The 26693-nt window shown below is 53.5% G+C and overlaps 1 protein-coding gene across 7 annotated transcripts in view; it reads right to left on the minus strand.

The window, feature by feature from the left end:
- Shank1 (SH3 and multiple ankyrin repeat domains 1) overlaps window positions 1–26693 on the minus strand; it is a 61078-nt gene that overhangs the window by 32542 nt on the left and 1843 nt on the right. For 2 of the 7 annotated variants that reach the window (XR_013052726.1, XM_076576188.1), the window contains exons 1-15: window positions 25206–25311; window positions 22505–22802; window positions 22145–22348; window positions 21626–21697; window positions 19221–19329; window positions 18875–19026; window positions 16269–16436; window positions 15785–15901; window positions 10416–10493; window positions 10107–10173; window positions 9503–9833; window positions 8551–8744; window positions 1900–2013; window positions 1688–1763; window positions 1245–1271 (exon numbers count right to left, since the gene is read on the minus strand). Coding sequence is in view for 6 of the 7 variants with exons in the window: in XM_076576188.1 (XP_076432303.1) it covers window positions 1245–1271; window positions 1688–1763; window positions 1900–2013; window positions 8551–8744; window positions 9503–9833; window positions 10107–10173; window positions 10416–10493; window positions 15785–15901; window positions 16269–16436; window positions 18875–19026; window positions 19221–19329; window positions 21626–21697; window positions 22145–22348; window positions 22505–22759 (1964 nt within the window). In the remaining variant the exon portion in view is untranslated. Of the gene's footprint in view, window positions 1–1244; window positions 1272–1687; window positions 1764–1899; window positions 2014–8550; window positions 8745–9502; window positions 9834–10106; window positions 10174–10415; window positions 10494–15784; window positions 15902–16268; window positions 16437–18874; window positions 19027–19220; window positions 19330–21625; window positions 21698–22144; window positions 22349–22504; window positions 22803–25205; window positions 25313–26693 lie in introns of those variants that run through there. The other 5 variants (XM_076576203.1, XM_076576200.1, XM_076576196.1 and 2 more) reach the window with 3 other exon arrangements.

Consider the following 26693-nt stretch of genomic DNA (forward strand, 5'->3'; position numbering starts at 1 on the left):
CAACTGGGACCCAGAACACGGAAACAGAGAGTAGTGAGGGGCCACACACCACAGCTCACCAGAGCCGTGGACCCCCACCGCACCGCCCCCCCCCCCAGGCGGGAGGAGAGAAAGTGGAACAAGGAGGGTAGGTACACAAGCAAGCGGCCCAGCTCTCGCTGGGATGCTGGGGACCAAGAGTAAGGTGCAGAGTGTGAGCACACAAGCCAGGGCACTGCAGACTAGGTCAGGTAGAGCGGAGGGAAGGCATTGTTGAAGGGACATTTGGATCTCAGCCCCAGGAGAGGCGGAGAAGGGACAGAAATGGCAAGGCTTCAGGACAGGATAGTTATAAGAAAGGAAGATGGAGACTGGGGTTGAAAGAGACCCCTCCCATCACCCCAAGACCCAGGCCCAGGAGACACCTCCCCTCCAGAGAGGCTGACTTGGGGTAGAGGGAGCCTCCATACTCACCCAGTGCCCAGAGCCAGAGACGTACCAGGTGAACAGGCACAAGATGATCCGCCTCAGACCCTGGGGCGCAGGGTGGCTGGCACCCCAGCCCCACCCTGTCCCCACCCATGATATCATTCCTTTCTCCTCCCCCACCCAGACCTTTCCCCCACTGGCCAGAACACAGACACAGGTTTGGACACATTTAATGGAGGGATACTGTGAACAGGGAGACCCTTCCCTGGATTGGGGTGGGATGGGGTGGCAGAGGAGGGTGTCATCTTTCAGACCCTGGATTATGGCTTCTCTTCCCCACAGCAGAGCCCTGGGCCCCTGGAGTCTGTCCCTCCTCTGCCCTTCCCTCCCACAGCATTCCAGGTTCTGAATTCCAGACCAATCAGAGAAGAAAGACAGACACGCACCGGGCTAACAAAGCACACGCAATGACGCAGGGTGTGTAGAGATCTGTCACCTGGTCACATGTCAGCAGACACATGGACATCTCTGGCAGTGCTTGCCCACAGTCAGAGAAGCACACATGTGCAAAGCCAGCCCCACAGTCAACACTGACACAAATGCACCCCTGTGCACTGAGGACTGCCGCACACAGCCTTGGTTAGGGATATTTACAGTGATATCCAACTAAGGGCCTTCTGCCTGTACATGCACGCGGAAGCGTCATGCACACTGGCAGAGACAATGTCCACACGCTGGGACTCCTCAACTCTGGTCATGCACACATACACATTCTCATCCCCCATAGACAAGCACCCCATCCTGGCCCAATCCCCACCCTACCCCGCCCCTCTCACCTCCCTGAGTCAATCCCATTGATCAGACTTCAGAAGCAAGTCAGCCAGCAGCCAAGGAGGGGACAGGTGTCAGTGTGCCCCTCTCCCTGTGCCCACCCATTGGGTCCTGCTGGTTCCACCCCCCACACTGTATGGCACACAGGATGTACATATGTCCACAGTATGGGACTGCACACAGATGGGGGAACAGGAAGGAGAGCAGGGCTGTTAACTAGCCCGCACACAAGAACCTGGGGCCCCAAGACACCCTAACCCATGTTTTGGGTATCCCTAAACTAGATGGTCTCAGTGGCTGCCAGGGGCAGATTTGGGACTGGGCTGTTCATTAACAGAATTCTGCCTTCTCCCAACTTTCAAGTAGATCAACGGGAGAGAGAGGCCTTATTGTGGTGTGTGAAGGGAGCTGGGAGTGGGGGGACACCTAAGCGTGTGAGGACATTTACCTTGGGGCATCGAAGCTGTCGTAGGAGCCCACTGTGTAATGCCTGAAGAGTCTCTTTGCCTTGTCGCTTCGGCTTTCTGCGGGGACAAAAGGCCTTGGTCCCTCACTTTGTAAACAGCAAGCTCAAGCCTACCCCCAGACTCCTGCACCCCCGTGCGGTGGGGCAGGAGAGACAGGAAGATTGTGGGTGTGATGGAGACCATCCCTTGTTACCTTGTCTTCCCTCCTGGGAGCGGTTTGCCACCTCTTCTAGGCAGTCAGAGGGGAACCAGCCAACTCGACCTTTGACCTGGCCTTCCCAGAAGCCTCCTTCCCCGATGCTGAGCACTGGATAGGACAGTGGGGACAGGGAAACGTTTTGAGCTTTCTTTCCTTTATTTCCCCCGCCTCTCTCCTCTCTTCTCCCCACCTTCTCCTCCTCTTCCTCTCCTCCCTCGCCTCACTATATTTTTGAGATGAGTTATTATGTATTCTAGGCCAGCCTCGAACTCACTGTATAGCTGATTATGACCTTGGACTCCTGATTCACCTGCCTTCACCTCTTCAGTGCTGGGATGACGGGTGTGCACCGCCAAATCCAGTCTATGCGGTGCTGGGGATGGAACCCAGAGCTTTGTGCGCGCCAGCTAAGCCCTCTGACAGCTGGACGCCAGCCCCTCCTTGAGGCGTCTAGGATTCTCTTTTGCTCCCAACATACGTGGCACACACCATCCTGTTATCCCAACACCCAAAGATGTCCTTAAGATGTATGTGAGGCATGGGGGCTGGAGAGATAGATCGCTTAGCAGTTAAGGGTACTGACTGCAGGCTGGAGAGATGGCTCAGAGGTTGAGAGCACTGACTGCTCTTCCAGAGGACCCGGGTTCAATTCCCAGCACCCACATGGCATCTCACAACCATCTGTAACTCAGTTCCAGGAGCACACAGGTGGTGTACACACAGGCAAAGTGATGATATACATAAAGTAAAATAAAAATTATTTTAAAAAAGAAATAACTGATACAGGATTTGTGTGAATTCAAGGCTAGCCTGGGCTATATCACAAGATTTTAACAAAAACTTAGGGATAGGGGGTGATGAGATGACTCAGTGGGTAAGAATGCTTATTGGTCAACCCTAAAGACCAGAGTTTGAATGCCAGCAGCTGTGTTAAAAACAAAAGCTGAGTGTGGTCACACCCAGCCCTTTAACACTGCTGAGGAAGCAGGAGGACCACTGGGCTTGCTTGCCACTAGCCTAGCTCCAAGTCTAGTGAGAGACCCTGTCCTAAGGGGGTAAGGCAGAGAGTGCCTCAGCAGGACACCCAGAGCCCTGCTCTGGCCTCTGCATATGTGCACCTGTACACAAGTGTGCATACGCCACACTCACACTCAAACCCCCAAACAAAGCAACACTGTCATGGTGGTACACATCCATAACCGCAGCAGTGGAGGCAGATGGACGAGGACTTTAACGCCATTCTCAGTACCTAGAGAGCTGCAGGCCAGCCTGGGCTACAAGAGACCCTGCCTCAAAACCAAAAACAGAAGGTCTGAGGAATGGGAGAGAGCACAGTGGAGAGCCAAGTTGGGTGAGCTTGCATGTGAGCTTTCTGAACCTGCGGAGCACATCGGGTAGGCTTGGGGAGCAGACCGGAGTCTGTGGCACAGCCCCCCCCCCCCCATGAGGGGCAGGTCCACACTTGGTCCTTGTCCCTCCTAGTTACCGTCCACAGCCTAGTTGGGTGTTTCCCCCTCCAAAGTGCTAGGGCCCAGATGGCTGCTCTGGAGACAGCTCTCTCTACTCCTACCCCGGTGCTCCCTGGAGTCTCTGCCGGTCTCCTCCCTCCCCACCCACAGCTGTAGGCAGCCGCCACTCAGCCCTTGGAGCAGACCTGTCCTGCCACATGTCACCATCCTGCCTGCCCCTTGTCTGGTTGAAGCAGAGAGAGATGGCAAGGAGCCTGGGCTCTGATTCCAGCTAGAACTCGAGAGGGGGAACTCTTACTACCCCCATGTTAGTGACAAAGACACTGAAGTTCGACTCCAAGAGCCACCTGCCACCTGCCCCGGCCACAAGGCTAGTTACCGGCATGTCAGAATTCGAACTCAAGCCCGTGTGCTTCCAGGAATACAGCTTTGAGTGGCTACTGTGTGCCTGAATTCCCATCCAAGGACCAAAACACTGTTGCTAATAGCAACAGACACACTGTCTTTTCTGTATCTCCAGTGTTTTCCCCAACTCTGTCTGGACTTGGTCCTTCACCTATTTTCTCTCCTCACTCAGTCCTCAACTCTTTATAGGTTAAAAAATTTGAAGCTGAGGGCTAGAGAGATGGCTAAGAGCACTGACTGCTCTTCCCGAGGGCTTGGATTCTATTCCCAGTACTCACATGGCAGCTCACAAACTGTCTGTAGCTCCAAGATCTGACACCCTCACACAGACATACATGCAGGCAAAACACCAATGCACATTAAAATAAAAATAAAATATTTTTAAAAAATCTGAAGGCAAGCTGGGGCTGGTAGCACAGGCTTCTCATCCTAGTTGCTCAGAAGGCTGAGGCAAGAAGATTGAAAATTCAAGATGTTTCTGGATTCAGAGTGAGTTCAAAGCCAACCTATGCAACTTAGTGAGACCCTGTCCCAGAATGAAGAAGTGAAAGAAGGGCTGGGGTGTGGCTCAGTGGTAGAGCCCCTGCCTAGAATCCCCCAGTGAGGGGCTGGGGTGTGGCTCAGTGGTAGAACCCCTGCCTAGAATCCCCCAGTGAGGGGCTGGGGTGTGGCTCAGTGGTAGAGCCCCTGCCTAGAATCCCCCAGTGAGGGGCTGGAGTGTGGCTCAGTGGTGGAGCCCTTGCCTAGAATCCCCCAGTGAGGGGCTGAGGTGTGGCTCAGTGGTAAAGCCCCTGCCTAGAATCCCCCAGTGAGGGGCTGGGGTGTGGCTCAGTGGTAGAGCCCCTGCCTAGAATCCCTCAGTGAGGGGCTGGGGTGTGGTCAGTGGTGGAGCCCCTGCCTAGAATCCCCAGTGAGGGGCTGGGGTGTGGCTTAGTGGTAGAGCCCCTGCCTAGAATCCCCCAATGAGGGGCTGGGGGTGTGGCTCAGTGGTAGAGCCCCTGCCTAGACTCCCCTAGTGAGGTGCTGGGTGCTTAACTTAATGACGGAATGCTTGTCTCCTAAACTCAATTCCAACTACTGAAAAAAAAAATAAAGGGCTGGAATATGGCTTAGCAGATGAAGTGCCTGCCTCACAAGTGTGAGGACCTGAATTCAGTCCTCCAGAACCCATGGAGAAAGCCGGATATAGTGGCACATACTGTATTCTCATTGTGGGAAGGTACAGACAGGAAGACCCTGGGACTTGCTGGTCAGCCAGCCTAGCCTACTTGACAAGTTCCAGAGTAGTGAGAGTCCCTGTCTCAAAAAGCAAGGAGGACTGGTCCTGAGGATCAAGTGTACACATAGCCACACACACACACACACACACACACACACACACACACACACACACACACACAAAGATGCTGAGGATCACACTTGAAAAGTCTCCCTAGAGCTCAGATGACAGTAGGAGTCGCCATGAGGTTCCTGGATACTTCTCCCTACACACTGCCCCCTCTCCCAAGGACCTGGGGCAATGCCATGAGAGGAAGCCCTGGGTCATGGATGCAAGTTATCAATGGGGCATTCAGGTACCTGTGCTCTCAGTCCATTCTGCCAGACCTGACTGCTTGGGCTTGAGATCAATCATTTGCTTGCAGAAACACTTATTGAGCACTGATTAAGTGTCAGGTACCAGGATACACAGCTGGACACAACTATGTAGTTCCTGCCCTAGGAGAGCTTCCAGACCAGCAGCCCTTGGGGGAACACCTACATGAGGAATATTGATCAAGGGGACAGAAGAGGCTGGGCATGGGGGCATATGCCTTTATCCCCGGCACTCCGGAGGCTGATACAGGAGGATTACTGCAAGTCTAAGGACAGCCTGGTCTACAACAGTGAGTACCAGGTTATCGAGGACTACATAGTGAGACACCTTGTCTTAAAAAAACAGGGAAGTGGGGGATGGGAAGATGACTCAGAGGTTAAGAGCGCTGGCTGCTCTTGCAAAGGACCCAGGTTCTATTCTCAGCATCTACATAGTGGGTCACAACCATTGATAATTTCAATTCTAGGGGGTCTGATGCCCTATTTTGACTTTCATAGCACTGGGCATGCACATGGTACACATACATTCATGCAGGCAAAGCATACATACATATAAACCAAAAATAAATAACAATTTTTTAAAATAGTGAGGGTGGACGTGAAGGGGAGCCAGCTGTAACATCTCTCACCCTACTGATTTCCAGGGTTGATTTGGATGATCTGGCTGGCTTGGCTGGCTAGCCAGGTGCTCCTTCCTCCTCACCCCTCCATGCGCGTCCCCCATGAAATGGGCACTCAGTCTAAGAGAATGGCTTTCTCTTACAGAGTAAAACCATTCTTCGATCAAGGGTATGTGAGTATTTGCACCCCCTTGCTAGGACCTCTAAACAAGCTCTCAGAAATGGAAGTAGGGCTGGAGAGATGGCTCAGTGATTAAGAAGATTTGTGTGCAATCGTTAGGACTAGAGTTCAGGACCAGCACCTATGTGACAAGCTGGGTGTCCATTGGATGCCTATGGTCCCAGTTAGTCCTAAGGTGGGTGGAGACAAAAGGATTGCTGGGACATGCTGGCTTTCAGCCTAGACTCTGCCTCACAGAAATAGGCAGATGGTGGTCTCCATATTCACACAGGCATAGGCACCATATATATTCCCATAGTATATACACATATAAACCAATAAAATACCTTTTTAAATGGGGGGTGGTGGTGAACAGAAAATGGTGTCTGGAGAGAGGCCAGATGACAGTATGGGAACTGAAAACTGAACAAGACATCCAAATATCCCTAAAACTTGAGGCACCCTAGTAGCTGAGGACACAAGGAGACCGTGGAAGCGTTTTCTACATAAATGCTACAGAATGTTAGAAACCAAAATGTGCTGGTTCATGTATACCATCCCAGCATTCAGGGGGCTGAGGCAAGAAGATTGCTGACAGTTAAGGCAAGTCTTGGCTACAGAATGAGTTCAAGGCTATGCTAGGCTACAGCATGACACCCTACCTCAAGATTGATAGAAACATAGATTGCTAGATAAATAGATTGATAGATATACAGATGATAGATAAGTAGATAGATACATGATGGATTGGTAGATCATAATATAGATACAGCTAATAGATTGTAGGCTAGATTCAAAGTTACATGTTTATGTATACATGATAGATAACAGATACAAGCACACACACACACACACACACACACACACACACACACACACACACACACACACACACACACAATGACCTTCCCTGCTATGGGAAAACAGACCACTAAGTTCATAAAAGATTCAGCTTGCTGGATGAGGCCCTCTGAACACCCTTCAAGGCCTTCCTCATATCTATGTCCCCTGGAAGGACCCTCCTGCTTGTCCAGCCATCACTGGTCTTTCTTTAAGTGCTTATGAGGAGGAAGGCTGGGTCTTACACAGCATTTACAGCATCCAAAGACTGGATGTAAGAGACTTAGTGACTTTCATGATTTTCCCGAGAGTCTTGTTTTTTTTTTTTTTTTTTTTTTTTTTTTTTTTTTTTTTTTGGTTTTTCGAGACAGGGTTTCTCTGTGTAGCTTTGCACCTTTCCTGGAGCTCACTTGGTAGCCCAGGCTGGCCTCGAACTCACAGAGATCCGCCTGGCTCTGCCTCCCGAGTGCTGGGATTAAAGGCGTGCGCCACCACCGCCCGGCAGAGAGTCTTGTTTTAAAGACAGTGAGACCAGGGCTCAGAGAAGTTGGTTTCTAGAACTCTTTCCTCCAAGAGGTGGTGAGGCCAAGATTTGAGCTCAGACAGCCTGCTGCTCAGCTGCTACACTGCAGGGCTCCTGGATAGATAAGAATCTGGCAGAAAACTACCCTCTGTTTGATATGAATTATATTGCCTTCAACATGGTTCCCTGTGTCCAAGGCATCCATTTGTCCAGGAACATACACTGTCCATGCTGTGAAGGCTGCAAGTTGTGGGCTAGTCACTGCCCTCTGGAGAGATGGCCAGGCATGGTCACTTGTAATTCCAGCACTCAGGAGGTGGAGGCAGGATGACCAGAAGCTCAAGGTGAACCTGTGTTACTAAGTGAATTTGAGACAAGCTTGGGAAGCATGAGACCCCGCCTCAAGAAGAAAAGCTCTAGGAGCGAGAAAATGGCCCAGTAGGTAAACTGCCCGCTGTGCAAGCACAGAGACCTGAGTTTGGATCCCCAGAACCCACATAAAAGGCCAGGTGCAGCTGTGGGTGTCTGTAACACCCAGCACAGGAAGCAGAGATAGGTGGGTAGCCAGCCTGGCTGAGTTCAGTGAGACACCCTGTTGCAAAAACCAATATGGATAGAGATTGAGGAAGACACCCAATGTCAACCTCTGGCCTCCACATACATACTACACACATGCACAAACACCTGCACACACATGTGCCCACACACATTCAAACACATTTGCACACATGCACCTATACCATAAACATACATACACACAAAAAGAAAGAAAGAAAAAAAAAAGCTCCCATCCAGCCTACCACATGTCAATCAATGTTCTCCCTCCACTCCTCAGTTTCCCTCTTCCTCCTGACACTGTCCCATACAATGCCTCCCTCTCCTCCGAGTCAGAGGAGCCTCTCAGGGCTCTCAGGTCCCCAGACTGAGGTCCCCTCACCCTGCACCCTCTCCTCCAAGTCAGAGGAGCCTCTCAGGGCTCTCGGGTCCCCAAACTGATGCCCCCTCCCCTGCACCCACCCAGCCCCATTCTGTCACCTTTGATCTTCTCGCCTTTACTCAGAGAGATCTCCCCCTCGCCTTGCGCCTGGTATGACTTCACGGCCATGAAGGAACGTCCGGGTACCGCTGAATAGAGCTTCCTACGTCTGCCTCTGCTGCCCAGGGAGCCCCCAGGGCCCCCTGAGCCCCCAGTTCCCCCAGCCGGCCCTTCTCGGGGTGTCCCGCTGGAGCTGCATACACAGAAGTTGTGAGAGGCAGGGGAGAGTGGAAGGACAGGGCACTTCTGGGGGGACAAGGGTCCTTGGATGGAAGGAAGGCAGAGAATCAGGGTGGGGACAGGGATTGAGTGCTTTTCCAAGCTCTGGTGCCCTTGGGAGACCAGCTGCACCCCTGTCTCCCGTCTTCAGGCTCCCAATTCCACCCCTCCCATGGTCTGCACAACGCAGCCTGATTCAGCTTCTCGGACCTGTGCTGGTACATCCCCCAGCTCATGAGCCTTCAGTGACTCCTAGCTTCCTCTTAGGGCAGGCCCAGGGCCACAGCCAACTGTTCCCAGTCTTCTCCACCTTCTTGGGACCTGAGGCACACCTTGTGAGCCTCCCTCTCTCCCTGGCATCCTTACCATAGAACGGTCCCTTCTGCTCCCTCAGCTCTCAGCTTCCCCTCCCTGAACTCCTGAACAGCCTTGGACATTGTTCGCACAGTCCCTGCCCACCTCAATTCTCTCTTCCTGCTCTCTTTGCTCTCTCTTTACCCTGACACCTGTCTGCGCTCATAGGTTGCAGGCTTTTTCTTTTAGTGTCCTATCTCACCTCAAGCCAGGAGTGAGACCAAGCATCCCTAACACCCTCATTTTACCCACAAGACTATTAGAGATGCAGGTGGGTAGAGGACCCACCACTCTTGGGACAGGAGGTGGGTAGCTGGGCTGGCTGTGTGGGTGCTAAAATGGTTGGGGCCGGGGGCTGGGGGCCTGAGTCCTGCCTACCTGGGCCGGCCTCGAGGCTGTCTCTTGGCATCTTCAGGATGTCTCCCCCGGGATGGGGAGCGTGCCCGGGCACCTCGGGGGCTGCTGGCACTTCGGAGGGTCCCACTACTGAGCTTAGTGCTGGGGGCTGAGGGCTGTGACTGGCCCTGGGGTCCTGAGGTAGGGCCAGGGGTCCCAGATGATGAGGCCCCTGGGGCCGAAAACACCATCCAGTCAGGCAGAGCCATGCTTGTGTCGCTGTTAGCTCGCAGCAGCGCTGGAGGTACAGTCAGCCCTGCACCTGGGGCTCCCCGACGCCGGGCTGCATACTTGGGGGACTCCTGGAAGGGTACTGAGAGTGAACAGTGGTGATCGGGGCAGGCAGGCAGGATGGGGAAACAGAGGCAGGTGGGACCACGAGGACAAGAGGTGGTGGGAGAGAGAGAAAGGTAGAGTGAGAAAGTGGGGGTGGGAGTGGCCCTGAGTCACCCCCACCACACCTCAGACCTCTCTGGAACTCGGAGGAGTCTGTGTCCCACCCTGGCCCCTTTCAGTCGGGCCCCCAACTCTGTAATCCCCAACATGAGCCTCAGTTCCCCCTTCACCCCAACTCCTTTTCACTCACCCACATCCTGTTCTCGATGGTTACGGATCAGCTCCCCCAGCTCAAAATTCCCAGCAATCACAGCCACCTGTAGGAGGGGTGCAGGGAGGCAGATGCTCAGTAGAGAGCAAGGTCAGGAGACATCTTGAATTCCTCTAACCCAGCCTTTCACTCCATCAACCCACCTTCCGCTCCGCTGGCCTGACCCTCTCCCTCTCCCAGACCATGCTCCCCTTGCAGCATCCCCCACCGCCATTCCCCTGGTCCCCTTGGTCCTCTGTGTCCCCTCACTCAGTCCCTGCAACCACCTATGAACCCTGAACCCCAGACCTGGAAGGGTGTCTGTCCGTTATTATTTTTCACATCCTTGTTTGCTCCACGATAAAGGAGGATCCTGGCACAGGTCTCCTGAGAGTGGCAGCCAGTGGTCCAGGAGGAAAGGAAAATGAATGGTAAGTTAGCATGGGTAACACCGCTGTTATGCCAGGGGCTTCAGAAATACTCTCACCTAAACTAGCACTCCCCAGGACAGCAGTCTCTGGACAATGTGGCTGTTCGGAGGGAGAGATGGACCATGTGTATAAAATACACTGGGAAGCTAGGATGTGGCTCACATCCATCATCCTAGTTTATTTGGGAGGCTAAGACAGAAGGATTACAAGATCAAGACTAGCTTGGTCAACTTAGCAAAATGCTGTCTTGAGATAAAAAGTAAATTGTGAGCTTAGGATGTAAACCAGAGGTAGAGCCCCTGCCTAGAATCCCTCAGTGAGGGGTTGGGGTGTGGCTCAGTGGTAGAGCCCCTGCCTAGAGTCCCCCAGTGAGGGGTGGGTGTGGCTTAGTTGTAGGCTGCCTGCCTAACATGTGCAAAGTCCTGGGTTCAATCTCCAGCACTACAATGTATAAATAAATAAGGAGTTACATGGACTTAGGATACAACAAATATATCTCTAGTAATTTTATGTTGATTCATATTGAAGTAATAATACTTCTCTGGTTTCTACCACCAGATTCCAGTAGCTGTCTCCTGCTAAGGGGATTGGGCTCCAGATGTGGCTAAGACAGAAGCACCCCTGGGCTCTGTGAAGGGCTCCTTGTCTTGTGTTCCAAGGAACTGAGCTTTAGAAGGGAGCTCACTGAGTTGCCTGACAGAAATCACTGTGCTTATCTCAACAGATGAGAAAACTAAGCTCTCTGCATTGTTCAAGGTCACGTGGCTGGTGACTGATTGACCTCAGATTCCATTCCAGGTCTGTATTTGTGCATGCATGTCTCTGTGTGTGAACGATATGTGTATGATGTGTGTATGTGTTCCTGTGGGTGACGATGCCCATGTGGAGGTCAGAAGACAATGCTGCTTTCTGCTTTGTTTGAGACAAGGTCTCTTGTTTGCGGCTGCCTATGTTAGGCTAGCTGGTCCATGAGTTTGGGAGGCTTTCCCTGTCTACTTCCCATCTTCCTGTAAGAGCCGTGGGGTTACACATTCATGCTACCACACCCGTTTTTACGTGGGTTCTTGGAATTTGAACCTAGGTCCTCATGCTTGCCTGCAAGTGCTTTTAAGCTCCAAGCCATCACCCCTGGTCCCCTGAGTCTGTCTTAATTGCACTCTCTGCCAGACTCAGAAGGAATAGTACACACAGCATAAAGCGTAGAGGGAAGGTGGGAGACGGTGGGGACCACACCCCCCTCACACCACTCTCTGAGCTAAACTCTGAAATGACCCACGAGGCCTCACCCAAACAACCCACTTGGCTATCCTACCCCAGCCTCAACACCTCTCACATTCCAACCATGCTGGATACTTCCTCCCCAGAGCAGACATGCTTCTGCTCAAGGACCTTTGCACTCTAAAGAGCTGCTTGGAATTCTCCATCCATCGATTTCTACACAGCAACTCCGATTTCATTTTATAAAGCACCATTTTTCCAGAGAGCCCTTCCTCGTTGTCCTGTCTTTTGTTGACTGCCTGAGGCAGGGTCTCAGGATAGCCTGACACTAGCTGTGAAGCCCAGGCTGGCCTCAAATGCATGGCAATCTTCTTGGTCAGCCTCCTGAGTGCTGACAGGAACTTGTTCACATATCCCTCCCTCCTTATCCTCTCTGACTCTCTTGCCTGCATCAGTATTCTTCTAAGCCAATATTAACCCATTTCCTTCAAAACACTGTATGCCAGCATCCCATATTCTGTGTTACTGTCTTCTGTCTGTGACACCAACCTCGTACAGCAATGTCCAGCCCACACGGACTGCCCAGGAACATTTACTCAATGGGGGAATGTCATCTGGCCTTTGTCCACATTGGCCTGCAGTTCCATTCCACTCTGGCTCCCTTGAATGTGAATTCATAAGTGCCTCTTTAACACACCCTCTACATAGGAACCCCCTTAAGTGTGTACTTTACACTCAATACAAGCCTGTTCTACAGGATGGGATCAGAGCAGGCGACATTTGCGCCTAAACTCTTGCAGCCTGTTACTGGAGTAGGCGGGGTGTGAACTTGGCCTTCAGATCTTAGTGTTTGTCTGTCTGGGTCTGACTGCTAACATCACTTCTTGGATAGCAAAGCAAGTCCAGTTTACGTTCTGGTTGTGTTGTGTGTAAGCATGTATAGCCATATATTCCCATGACATCATATATGTATGTTTTGCAAGCTTTCATGCCTCTCCCACCTTGAGGGGCATGGGCTACAATGTAGTTCACAAGCTCCATAGTTTATCCCCTGTCTGACCAAGTTTAAATGTCCACATTTTAGTGAGTAGCTCCCTCCACCGGGCAACTGGAGAATCTTGTGTTTATTTACAAACTAGCACTTATCTCAAGGGATTGCAATTATTTGTTTAAACATCCATGAAACTGAGAGCTTCCTCTACCTTTCCTGAGGTTGTCACCATCTCTGACTCATCTCCTATCCCCAGATCCTGGCACCAAACACACAGTAGGTGCTCAAGAAATGCACTTGGAAGAGATGAAGATGGAGGATGTGGAGCTATCAATCAAAACTCATTTGCTCAAGTCACTTAATTATTCATTCATTTGTTGAGTCATTCAATCTGTCAAAAACAGCAGCCACCTGTCAAGAGTGCTGAGCCCAGAGCTGTGCACAGTTCTGGTGGGGATCCACAGCTCCATCATTCATTCAATCAGTCATGCATTCATTCATCTGCTCACTGCACACAGAGGCATCAAGGATCACTGTTGGGAGCTTGGGACAGAGCAGTCTATGAGATTCTGTCCCCATTTTGAGAGAGAATCACAGTCTAGGACCAGACCACCAGCAGGGGCTACATGTGCATGCCACAGGGCCAAGGTGACAGATAGCAAAATGTGACAGTCAGACCCGGCCCAGATAGGTGAATGGATGAACAGATGGATATATAAATAGATGGATGGATGGGTGCAGGGATGGATGCTTGGATGCAAAAGAATCACCATGTTTTGGGGGCTTGGAACAGAACCAGAATCTACCAGATTCTGTCCCCACCCTTGAGAGGCTCACAGCCTAGGGAACCTGACCTTTGCTAGCAGGATGGATGGGTCAATAAATGGATAGGTGGACAGACAGATGGACAGGTGGGTGAATGGATGAGTGGAAGGATGGGTAGGTGGGTGGATGGTTAGATGGTATATGAATAGACGGATGGATAGATGGATGGATGGATGGATGGATGGATGGATGGATGAATTGGTGGTAGTTGGGTGGATAGATGGATAAATGGGTGTGTAGATGAATGGATGGATGCATTGGTTGTATATGAATGGGTGAGTAGATGAATGAAGGGGATGGATGGTGAGTAGGTGGATGGACGGATGGGTGGGTTGTTGGGTGGATGAGCGGGTGTGTGGATAAATGTGTAGATGGGTGGGTGGTAGATGGGTGTGTGGCAGATGGGTGTACTGATGTGTACATGGGTGGCTGGCTAGGAGGAGCAGAAAGAAGACAGGGGTGAGAAGTAGAAGATGAACTCACATTTGCTAAGCATCTACTTGATCTGATAGCAAGCAGAGTGTTCACCTGCTTGATCCTTTGAAGGATAGTCATGACTGACCCATTTCACAGATGGCGGGAAGTGGGGGAGCTGAAGAAGGCAAAACAATATGCTCATCTGGCCCTCTTTGGGGGAATAGTGGCTGCTGTATAATTCTCTGTACTCAATTTTCCCTGCTCAGATGAATGCCAGCCTTCTGACCGCATCCTGGCAATTGACACTGGCGATGGTACTAATAATAACAATTATTATCACGGCTGTCTTCTAGGGATGAATACTTAATGTACACAATCACTCATCCCTTTCAGTCAGCTGACAGGATTCTCATTTTGGGGAGGACAAAGCCTCAGAAAGTAGAAGGCACTTGTTCAGGGTCTTCCTGGGTGCGTGGGGCTGGGGCTTTTGCTTTCTCCATCAGGTATCTGCCTCAGTCAGAGGTCTTGGCCCAGAGGCCTGCATAAGGAGCAGTAGAGGAAGCAGTAGCAAGCGAGAAGGAAATGCCAGAACCATGCTGCCAGGCTGAGGAACACCAGTCCTCCCTTGGCGTTGAGCATTCTGCTCACTGCCACAAGGCGGCACTTGGATACCCGCCATATCCCCAGCACTGAGAGTTCTCAGGAGGCAGAAGGGGCTGGGGCTGTTTTGGAAGACTTCCTGGAGGAAGGGAAGGCAGATCAGCAGCATCCCAGCAGGTGCTGCCCTCCCTCCCCTGAAGTCCTCCAAGCAGTTCTTCAAGGGCAAGGATCTGGGAGAACCTGAGGAGAGAGGAGGCTGGAGCCCCAAGGGGCCTGGCTCACCTGGGGTCTCCTGGTACTCAGGTGGCAAAGGGGGCTTAGCTCTTGCTGGCAGCAGTCCCATTTGATGGGATCCTTGCCTCCTTTTTACAGTCCACATCTCCTCAAAATTCCTGGGGAGGGGACCCTCCGCAAAGCATTGAGTTGCTGAATACACAGCATTCTCATCCCCAGACCGTACTTTGCTCATCCCTCAGTCCCACTTGCTCAGCCGCTTGTCTGTTCCCCAGCTTGTGCTCCCCTCCTGGAACACTCTTTCTCCCCGCATCTGCCCCTGCTGCCTTGACATCATTCAGAAAGCCACCTCCACCCAAGTCCAGACACAGCTCCCAAGGGAACATGATTCTCCATAACTTTACTGAGCACCTAGGATTAGATCAGCAGCTCAGTATAAAGCTTGGAGCTACACAGAGGGGAGAAGCTCATTAAACATGATGGGTAGATGGGCGGATGATGGCTGGAGGGATGAAGGGTATGTAGGTGGATGGATGGATAGATGGATGGATGGATGGATGGATGGATGGATGGATGGATGGATGATGGGTAGGTGGATGGGTAAGTTAGTGGATAGGTAGGTGGGTGATGATTGGATAATGGATGGATGAGTGAGTGGGTAGGTGGATGGATGGATAAGTGATAGGTTTATAGATGGGTGGGTGGATGGGTGGATGAATGAGTGGGTGTGTGGATGGATGGATGAATGGATAAGTGGTAGATGAGTGAGTGGATGGATGAATGGGTAGGTAGATGGATAAGTGAGTGGATAAATAGGTGAATGGATAGATGGATGAATGGGTAGATGGATGGAGAGGTGGTGGAAATGGTGAAGGAACAGAGGTTGCAGAGGTAGGAGGCTTGAGTGAACTGGTGTGAAGCATGTGTCTTTGAAGGGGCCAATGGATGTTGCTTGGGCTGACCTTGTTGTAGAGAGCACAGATGTGCAGGGCTGTGTTTCCTGAGGCATTCTGGGCTCCAGGCTCAGCCCCATAGAAGAGCAGGTGTTCCAGGTGCTGAGAGTGGCCCCGTTGGCAGGCCTGGGGGTACAGGGAGTGCATAGGCCTGGTTAGACCTCTTCTGAGTCCTTCCAAGGCTGCATCCACACCCTTTCTACGTTTGCCCTTATTCCTGTTCAGGGACTCAGGACATTAGCTTCCTGACACTAAGCATTCAGTTACTACAATGTACAAACACTCAGGCTGGCCCTCCGAGTGAGTCAAGCAACCAGCCTCACCTATGCATCTATTGCCCGAGTCCTTTTGCCTTTTCCTCTGTGTGGACTACGTTAAGGTCACTCTCCTCTCTGTAAGAAACCCTGCCGTCTCTTTCTCATCCCAGCCCCTTGGATGCTGCAAAGCCCAGGTATCCAAGCTCTCCCCAGTGCTCGGGACTGCGTCTGGATACCTGGTGGATTTCCTGCCAGCCGTTCTCATCCGCAATGCCCAGCTGGGCCCTGTTGTACAGCAGCAGCTCGCAGCAGCGGGGGTCGCCCCCCACCATGGCTGTGTGGAACAGGGGGGTCAGCCCTCGGCGGTCCTTGTAGTTGGGGGAGCCCCCAAGGTCCAGAAGTGCCTACAGAGGGACAGACAACTCAGGAAGAAAGGACAGATGGCAGTTCTAGTTCCAAGGGGCTGGTAGGGAGATGAGCCTTGAATGACCCATACAGGCTCACACCTGTCTCATTTCTGCTCCAGTGCTTGTGTGTGTGTGTGTGCACAGAGAGGAGGCCAGGGGTTAATGCCAATTAACTTCCTCAGTTGCTCTCCATTTTGTTTTTTTGAGACAGAGTCTCTCACTGACCCGTAAGCTCACCAGTTCAGATAGAATAGCTGACCAGCAAGGCCCAGGAATCCTCCTGTCTCCGTTCCCCAGCACTGAAATGACTGGCATGTGCCGCCACTCTGCCTTTCTGCTTATGTGCTGGAGACCGAACCCAGGCCCTCATGCTTGTGCAAGTACTCTGCAGACACAGCGTCTCTCCAGCCCCTCCCACAGTCTTCCAGACTGAGCCAGACTCTCTCCCCAGTCTGCACGAGTCCTAGCCCTTAAGAAGACAAGGTGGACACCTCCACAGGACCCTCCCACTCTGACATGCAGCTCAACCCTTCTCTAGTGGGTGACTTTGGATGAGCCACTGGAGGGTGTCCATGACCATGGGCCCCTTAATACATGGCATGGTTGTAGGGAAGATGGACAGAAGGACGGGATCTAAGTTTAAGAACGCCCCTGATCAAGTGCAGAAGCACTACACAGACTCCCACAAAAGGTAACCTGGGAAAGGCAAGCCTGGGGTGAACTCAAATATTGAGCCAGTCTCCTTGACAGTGGGAGTTCTAGGGGAAACAGAGAAAGGGTGAAAAAGAGGGAGGAGTTTAAACCTGCGTAAGAACAAGTGCTGACAGCTGCCCCTGGGTAGACAGCCCCATAGCAGCCCTGTGTGGTCAGACACTACAGTGACCCGTCTCCAGTGATGTCACCCAATATGGTGGCCACGGGGGAGGGGGGCGATGAGTACCTGACTGGGCTGGTGAGTTCATGGAAGTGCCGTTTTAATTTTATTCCACTTTGATTCATTTAAATCTAATGGTTAGGTAGCAAAGACTTAGGAACACACACACACACACACACACACACACACACACACACACACGGAGTATCCCTTGGTTCTGGCAATAAACGCCAAGTGTTTGGCTACACCAAGGCTCTTGGGGAAAGAGTGTGATGAGAAGGGTACATCATTGAACTGGGGCATCTGTGAATATGGGTGTGCCTCAATCTTTGGAAGCAGCCTATCCTGACCTGTACCTAAAGAGGGATCAGGTGACCTGGTAGAGGCAGAAGAGAAAGAATATTTTAAAATAAGACTGCAAGCAAGGGCTGCGGGAGGGTGGGATGGCTCATGGCAAAGTGTCTGCCATGCAAACGTGGAGGCCTGAGCTTGATCTCAATAACCCATGTGTAAAAAGTATACGTTTGCAATCTCAATACTGGAGAGGCAGAGGCAGGTGGATTCCTGGGGCTCACTGGCCAGCCAGACTAGCCTAATTAGGGAGCTCCATTTGGAGAAATACGGTGGCTAGTTCCTGAGGACTGATAGCTAAAGTTGTTCTCTGGCTGCCACATTTGTACATGCTTGCTCATGGGTCACACATACACACACACACACACACACACACACACACACACACACACACACACACACACACGAAAACTGCACACAAATTTGTTCTGTGCATTTTATGGGCACATAGGGCTTATTTGTTTGGGAAACCACATTTTGTTTCTTTGTTGAGAGAGTTCCACGATGCCAGGCTAGCCTCAAACTCATTATGTAGTCAAGATTGACCTTACACTCCTCATCCTCCTTCCTCTACCTCCCAAGTCCTGAGATACCAGGCTTGTGCCTCCACACCTGGTTTCGGGGAGGTGTATTTTGTGTCTTAGGTATGAGAAGGATCTGGATTGCCTGTGAAAATGAGTGTTTTGGGAGGTGAGGTGCTGAGCTAGCAAGGATGAACAGAGGAGCAAATCCAGGGTGTGCATGGAGATGGACTTCCCGAATAGCAGGGACTCATTTTCTGTGTTCTAAGGACTTTAAGGGCAGGTACTTTGGGGAGGCAGAGGTAGGGTGCATACCGGATGGGAAGAGGAAAGGGGGCCACTCTGAGTGCCCAAGGAGGAAGCTTATGTGGACCTGCCCGGCTGAGTCACAACCAGCTTCTAGACTAAGCTGGGGCACCTGGAAGACTGACAGCAGGAACTGTGCATTTGCCAGAGTGCAGAAACAGATTTTGTGGTGGAGAAACAGAGGTACTGTTTGGGTTGGAGGGCAGTGAGATAGGGTCTCATGGAACCTAGGCCAGCCTCGAACCCCTCAATTCTAGGACTGTAGGGGTGTACATCAGACCTGGCTGAAGAGGGATTCTTTTGAACAGAAATGAAGGAAATGGGGTTGGAGAAATAAAGGGAAAGGAATGGGTCCCACCACCTGGGGATTACAGCAGCCTCACCGTGAGTGCCAGGCAGTGCCGAGCACATGCAGCCTTGTGCAGCGCTGTCATGCCATCCCGGGCCCTGAAGTCTATGTGAGCCCCACCCAGGCACAGCGTTCGAATCACCTCTACTGAGCCTTCAGTCTGGGCCGCCAGGGTCAAAGGTGTCTCTGAAGGACAAGAGAAGACCTTCAGAGGCAGGACTTTTGGCCCTTGCCTCTTAGACTCCACCCTGGTCTCCTAGCTCAGCCCCCTACAACCTTTGGTCCCTCAGCCTCACCCTCTGGGGTTGAGGAGGTGCCCTGTCCTCTCTACCCAACCCTGCTCCTCACCCCAGTCCTTCCCGGCCCATGCCTCTTCCTACCTCCTGAATCTGAGTCATGGTAATTGGGGTCCAGCCCCTTGTCCAGCAGCCTTGCCACCTTGTCGGACGTCCCGAGCTGCACATATTCCAGGAACTTCTTCAACCCCGTCTGGATCATATACAAAGAAAGGCAGGGGAATCAGAGAGATCAGGGGGTCAAGAGAAGGGAGCAGCAATCAGAGACAGCACCACCCGGTGGGTACACAGCCAGCCCCCTCCCAAGGCGAAAAGGAAGCCTGGTGTGGTGGGTCACGCCAGTCACCTCAGCACTTGGGGGCAGGGACAGGAGGGTGATGAGTTCTAGGCCTGCCTGAGCTGCACAGTGAGACCCTGTCTTCAAAGGAATATTCGGAAACAGAAGGGGTGGGAGTTTGGATGAAGATGGCCTCTATAGGCTCATAAGGAGTGGTCTTATTGAAGCAGATGTGGTCTTATTGGAAGAAGTGTGTCACTGGGGGCAAGCTTTGAGGTCTCAGAACTCTCTCTTCCTTCTGCCTGCTAATTGGGATACAGAACTCTCTGCTACCTCTCCAGCACCAGGTCTGCCTGTGTGCTGACATGCTTCCACACATGACAGTAATGGACTGAAACCTCCGAAACTGTAAACTAGCCCCAGTTAAATGTTTCCCTTTATAAGAGTAGCCATAAGGGCCATGGTGTCTCTTCACAGTAATAAAAACCCCAGGACAAAGGGGAACTGTGAACCGTGTTGAAAAGCATCCTGACGACACATGTTCTTAAAGGAATATATCCCTAATGTTGCTGTTTCGATACACAGAGATCCACAAGAAAAACATCATGGTTTGGGGGTGATGAGATAGCTCAGCCATAAAGGGGTTTGCAGCCAAGCCTGCCAACCTGAATTTGATCCCCAGAACTTACGTGAAGGGAGAAAAATGAGCTCTAGAAATTACCCTCTGACCTCCACATGTGAGCCGTAACATGAACATGCCATCTCCACCCATCACCAGACACACACAATAATAAATAAATAAATAAATAAATAAATAAATAAATAAATAAATAAATAAATAAATAAATAAATGTAATTTTAAAAAAATATCATGGGGCCTAGAGAGAAGCCTTAGCTTTTCAGAGAGCTTGCTACTCTTACAGAGGACCTGAGTTCAGTTCCCAGCACCAACCAATGGCAGGTAACTCCAGATCCAGGGGGATCTGGTATTTCTAGCTTCCTTGGGCACCTGCATTTACATGCACATACCCACACACAGACACAGACACATACATAATTAAAAATAAAATAAATCTTAAAAAAAATAAAACGGGATTTTTGTACTGTTTCTGCAGTGTGACTCAATTCACACCTGTCACATGCACAAAGGAGCTGAACATGGTTACTGGTTCCCAAAGTGAATGGCACAGGTAGGGAGGGAGGGAGAAAAGAAGTGAGTGGATGGTGTGGGACAGAGAAGCTTTGGGGAAAAGGGGGGAGATTTCTTTCCATTAAACGTCAAGAATTGTTTCCCTCTGGCCACATCAGCCTCCTAACTTCCTCCTAGTTCCTGGGGGACTAGGGCAGACACAGGGCGGATATCACCCAAGGTCTGGAGGGAAAGGACCCAGCAGGATAAATGTGGCTGAAGAGGAAAGGCGGTCTGTGGTTGATGGAAATATAGGCTATAGGACTGGGGAATTGTGGGTGTCTGTGAAATACTCCCTAGGCAGGAAATTAACTGAGGCAGGGTAAGGAAAGGGCCCTAAGTGCTCTGAGCAGAGAAGGCAGAGTTAAAAGAGTGGGTTGGAGGCCTAGAAGTGAAATCTTGTCATGCAAAGACCCTAGTTTGATTCCCTAGAACCTCATGAGAGAGCCAGGGGTGGTGGTGCGCGCTTGTAATCCCAGTGCTGGGGAGGTGACCAGGCACGTCCCTGGGCCTTCCTGGTCAGCTAGTCTGGCCAACATGGTGAGCCTCAGACCAGTGACAGACAAATAAGGTGGGGCCAGTGAGACGGCTCATCAGGTAAAGGTGCTTGCCACCAAGCCTGACCCTATGAGCTCCATCCCCAAGATCCATATGGTGGAAAGAAAAAACTGATCCCCCCCAAATTGTCCTCTGGCCTCCACATCCACTCCCATCCACTCATACCACCACCGCCACCATCATCACCGCCGCCACCATCACCACCGCCGCCACCATCACCACCACCCCTGCAAATGCACACACAGATGGCATCAGTTTGGACAAGTGAGGTCATAGAGGGAAGTGTGAAGGGGTTAGATGGAGATAGATGGGTGTCTCCAAACAGGATTCAAAGTCAAATGGAGGACTTGGCATAACTGGCAGAGAGGAGAGCTGCTGGAGAAAGACTGGGAAAGAAGGTGATGGACAGGGTGCTCTGGGTGCAGGGGGCACACCCAGGGGAGGCCTCTGCCAGGGCACTCTTACCTTCGTGTGCAATTTGGCCAGCTGTTTCTCATCCAGGTTGGTCTGTTTGTAGACTCGGGTCTTGTAGCGGAACTGAGACCGGGGTGGGGTTTGAAGAGACACAGATTTGTAATCAGACTCTTTGTTGGAGAATGTCTGACACTTCTCCCTTCCTCCCATGAGTTCAGGGTTAGCAAGGAAATGGCCCTAGGCAGAGTCACCTTTCCAAGAGTAGCAGGTCATCAAGGTCTATTGCACTATAACTCCTACCTTGTAAGTGTAACACACACACACACACACACACACACACACACACACACACAGAATGTTCTAGAGTAACTACTGTAGTTGGGATTCCCTCACCAGCTGATGGCATAGGGAGCTTAGGAAAGGGAAAGAGCCAACTCAGCTGGAGATTTGGACTCAGGATCTCCTTCCTGTGAGTTCTCGGGAAGTCTTGAAGTGCCCACTGGGGTTCTCTTGGAGTCAGAGTGGATGTGTTCCAAGGTAAGACTTCTGTTAAGAGTTCTGTAGTCTCACCTCCAGGTAGGGTACCCCCTTTTCAAAGGACTGGGGGTACTCTCTTAGCAGCCTCTCTTCTTCCAGGAAGTTGGCATCCCGGCCTGAGGTGGCCGGCTGGAACAGTCCGTAGTTAAGCACATCCTGTAGGCTCTCACTCAGGGCACAGAGTACCTGCTGTTTGGCTGTCCAGATGGTGGCATCAGGGTTGAAGCGCAGGCATTTCTGGTGGGAGACAGGATGGCCAGGGCTAGGTTGGGTCGAGAGTCTGAGGGCCAAGGGTAGTTGGAAAAGAAGTAGAGTCCAGCTGGAGCTGGGATTGGGGGTGGGAAACAGACTTGGTCAGTGTGTCTGTCAGCTGACTGGTGAGTAGCCACTCACCGTCTGGTGCAAGTCAGGGATGCCAATCCTGAAAACCATCATGCTGAAGTGGGCGTCGTCGGGGACAGACATGGAGCGTCCCTGGAGGCCTCGGGTAGAGGCCAGGTTACCAGGTGTTCCGCTGCCCGGGCCCCGAGTCCCCTGGGGGCCTCTCCCTGGCCCGTCTGGGGAGCTGTCGGATTCTGAGCCCCCCTCGGGACACTCGCTGGCACTGTGGCGTTCCTCGTCCTCGCTTGTCGCGGGGCTGTGGGTCATCGTGGGGCCACGGGGCGACGGGGGACAGCAGCATCACAGGCAGCTGGGCAAGGCAAGGGTGTCCCTCAGTGTAGAGCCATTCAGAGGCTACCAGTACCACTCAGTGACAGACACGGTGGCAGCCTGTTCCCTCTGCCCTGGGAGGCAAGGGAGGCTAGGCATGCCCTCAGACCTCTGCACAGACCAACTCAGACCACCTCAGCAGCCTTCCTGGCACCCTTCTCCTCCCTGTCCTTGGCCCTGCGTGCAGCCCCCACCCCCACCCCCCTGCGCTCCACTTTGTGGCTGACCCAGTGTGTCCCAGAAATCACAGAATCACCGCGGGAGCTACTGGCCCACTTTGTCAAGCCACAGAAAATGAAGCTAAAATTAGCTAAGGACAGACAGGTGGACCAATCCACTTCGGCATCCTGCCCTCCTGGCCAGAGCCTGGCCTCTTCATCCCAGGGAGGCTGAGGATGGCTTTTATAGTAAGGGAGAGATGGAGGTGTGAGTTTTGAGCCTGGGGCAGCAGGAGGTGCCCGAGAGCTGGTGACTTCACTGGAGTGTGGCTGACCACATGTTTGGAGGGCTGCTGCTGGGGAGTGAGCTGTCCCTGGAGGGGATCGAGGGATACAAATGTGGGTGGATGTACAGAAAAGAGAAGTTCCCCTGAGCTGTGCCCAGGGGACCTATGAGAGGTTACTGGGGCATGTGAAGAGGATGTGTGGGTGGACAGGGAGGCTGGCCCTGGCTGGACGGTCCAGGTGACAAGCTGTGGTGGCCTGGGTGGGTGTGGGCAGCTGCAGGTGACCTGTGGGTGTGTTTCAGGACTGGCACAGCAGGGTGGGTGGGTTGGCACTGTTTGGTACTCGTGGCTCCACCGAAAAGAACTTGGATTGGGTGGGGTGGCTGGGGAGGAGGCTAAGAAGTGGGCTGCAGCAATCTGGGGGACCAGGAGGTGGGAGGGTCGTCCCTCTCAAAGTGGTCTACTGAGGGGTGGCTCCTTTCCAAATGCGGTCCTCTTCTCTGCTGTTCACTACCCCCCACTCCCCACTCTAGAACCGGAAAGCAGAATGTCTGGTCTGGTCCCTCCCACCCCACACCAGGCCCGGCTCCTGCACCGTTGCCATGGAGATGGGAAGCAGTGGAGGGTACTGCTGACTTTGGGGGAGTGGGGATGGGCTGGGGGGGAGGAGGGTTGGGGAAGGAAAGACGAAATGTTTAAGGAAGAGAGTTCCAAGAACTGTAGGCGAGCAGGCGTCTAACCGCGGGCTGAGGACCCCTCCCCCTCGCGGGGACCAAGCTCCGAAGCCCCGCCGCCCCTCGCCCAGGTACCTGGTCTTGTTGCCCAACCCGCCGGGCTTGGGAGGAGACTCCGGGTCTCCAGCTCAGTCCAGTGACCGCCCTACACCACATCCCGCCTGGCAGTGTGACCTCAGCCACTCCCCCTAGGCTGACCCTGGCTGACATCCCCTCTGTAGCCCCAGCTCTACAGGAACGGGGTGGCAGGTGGGATGAAAGGTCAGCATGGGCCGGACCCACAGCGCGGGCACCACTGCCCCAACACCCAGGACAGCTCGGGCCCCTCCCCCTCCGGCCTCGAGGGAGGGAGCGGGCACACTCCGCCGGGGCGGCATGAATCAAAAGCTCGGCGGCTAAGAATAGCTGGCACGCAGCTGGTACCGAGACGGGCTGAGGAATCGGCAAAGGGGGGGTTGGCGATGGGGAGAGAGGGGGTGCCCTGCGAGGCTGCGGGGGGACAGGGGACTGCTGGCGCGGCCAAGAGCCGGGCCCTGGGAGAATGAATGGAGGTGGAGGAAGGCGGGAGTTGGGGCTGAGGCAGGAAGACTGGTGAGGGGACAGCCCCAGGTCAGAGAGGGAGCTGGGACTGGGGGCGGGAGCAGAGGGGGCGCGCCGGCCCGCGGAGAAGGGACCGGAGGTGCGATGGGCAAACGAGGCGCGAGTGGGAAGGAACTGGAGATGCCTGGAAGGGGCGGCGGGTCTAGGCGGCGTAGGACGCTCTGGCCCAGACCCTGGGCTTGGAGGGGTTCGGGACCAGGGTGACCTAGGGGAGGGGCCCAGGTGCGCCAGAGTGGGCGAGACGGGGGAGTGGCCCGCAGGGTTGGGAGGCGGGGACCGGGACCCAGCGGTGGCCCTGAAGAGCCTAAGAGACCAGTATAGCTTAGGGGGCGCAGCACGTGGGGGATGGGTCACACCCTCCCAGCAAGGATGCGATCTGGGACGGGGCACCCGGGACTGGGTCGCAACCCAATTTGATGTCACCCGTAGGGGCCACGCTCCCTTCCACACCCGCACCCCCCTACACACACACCCTAAATGCACACCCAGGCTGGAGCCGGCGCCAGGCCAAGGACATCCGGGGCGCCCCCGCCCTCTCCCGCAACCCCAGCTCTCGCAGCTGCACCCTACCCCAGAACCCACCTGGGGTGCCCGGTGCCCTTACCTGCCTGGCGGGGCTGCTGAGTCCCGGTCGGCGGCGCCCGCGGCCCCTCCCCCCTCCCCCCACCCCCCACCCCCCCGTTCACGGGGGACCCTCAGGCCATGCCCCACCGCCCCGGAGGGCGAGCGGGCCGGGGAGGGGGCGGGCGAGGGCTGGGGGGAGGGCGGGGGGGCCGCGGACCTCACCCCCCCCGCGGGCCGGGCCCGGCCATCCGCAGCGCGCCCCCCTTTCTGCCGCGCCCGCGCGCCCCTCCTCGCCCGCCCCGGGGCTGGGGTCCGGCCGGGCTACGGGCGCCGCGGCTCCCGCCGGCTCTGCCTCCTCCTCCTCCTCTGCCTGGGGCCGCCGCGCCGCCGCCTGCTCCCCGCTCGGCGCCTCCACTGCCACCCGGCTCGCTCTCTCGCACTAGCTGTCTCTCCCTCACCCGGTCTCTCTCTCTCTCTCTTGCTCTCCTCTCTCTCCCTCCCTCCCCTCCCTCCGCCCTCTCCCCTCCCTCCAGGAGCCCGCAGAGAGACATCGCCCCTCCCCGCGCCCCCAAACCTCGCCCATCCTCCCCCAAACGCAGCTCCGCCCCTCTCCCCTCGCCCTCCTCCACCCTTCATCTTCACTGCCCCATCCCCAAACCCAGATTCCACCCCTGCGTACCCCCGTGTATCCCAAATGGGGTCCTGCTCCTCCCAGAGGAGCCCCTCTCCCAGAGTGCTCCCCGCTCTTTCTACACATGGTGGGGTGCTATTTGTATTTGTAGAGAGTCTGTATATTCCCAAATCGAATGCTGAGGGTTATAGATCACACACACACACACACACACCCCTTTCCATATGAGCCCCCACATATGGAAGCACCTGAGATAGACGTATGTCCCTTCCCCCAGCTGGTCCTGTAAAGGAAGCATACCCACAGCTGCCTACTCCTTAGGGCATGCCTGCCCAGTACACATGACCAGGGACACACACCCGGTGTCATGGACAATGTCACACCTCAGTGTCACAGCATACCGACAGCACCCTGCAAGGTTTACCCACACCATACTCCAATTGCCTGCTCAGATCTGCCCACAGAAGCACACCGTAGACAGACATGCATGCTGTCTGAGGGAGCTCACCCACCCGCTGTCCATCACAGGTGTGAACTCCTGTTTGACTGCGCACCCTGCTCACAGCGCCCCCTGCACAACTATCCCTGAGTACAGGTACCAGGTTTAGGGACTTCTTTCCTGTTCAAGCACAGAGAGGCTAAGTAACTTGCTCCAGGTCACCCAGCTATAAAGAGGTGGTGTCAAGGATGAAGAACACAGAAGCTGTCTCCATAGTCTCCACTAGCCTGGTGGTGTTCCAAAGAACATGCCTGAGGTTGTGTGTCTTCATTCATCATATATCACCCCTGATTTCACACACACGAGCACACAAAGCTAAGAATGTGCAGGTAGTTAGCACTCTCCTGCTTGGTACATTCACGGTGGCAAGGCAGATTCATTCATCATCCTTCATCTTC

Source organism: Peromyscus maniculatus, chromosome 1 (genome assembly GCF_049852395.1).
Source record: "Peromyscus maniculatus bairdii isolate BWxNUB_F1_BW_parent chromosome 1, HU_Pman_BW_mat_3.1, whole genome shotgun sequence".
Classification (NCBI taxonomy): domain Eukaryota; kingdom Metazoa; phylum Chordata; class Mammalia; order Rodentia; family Cricetidae; genus Peromyscus; species Peromyscus maniculatus.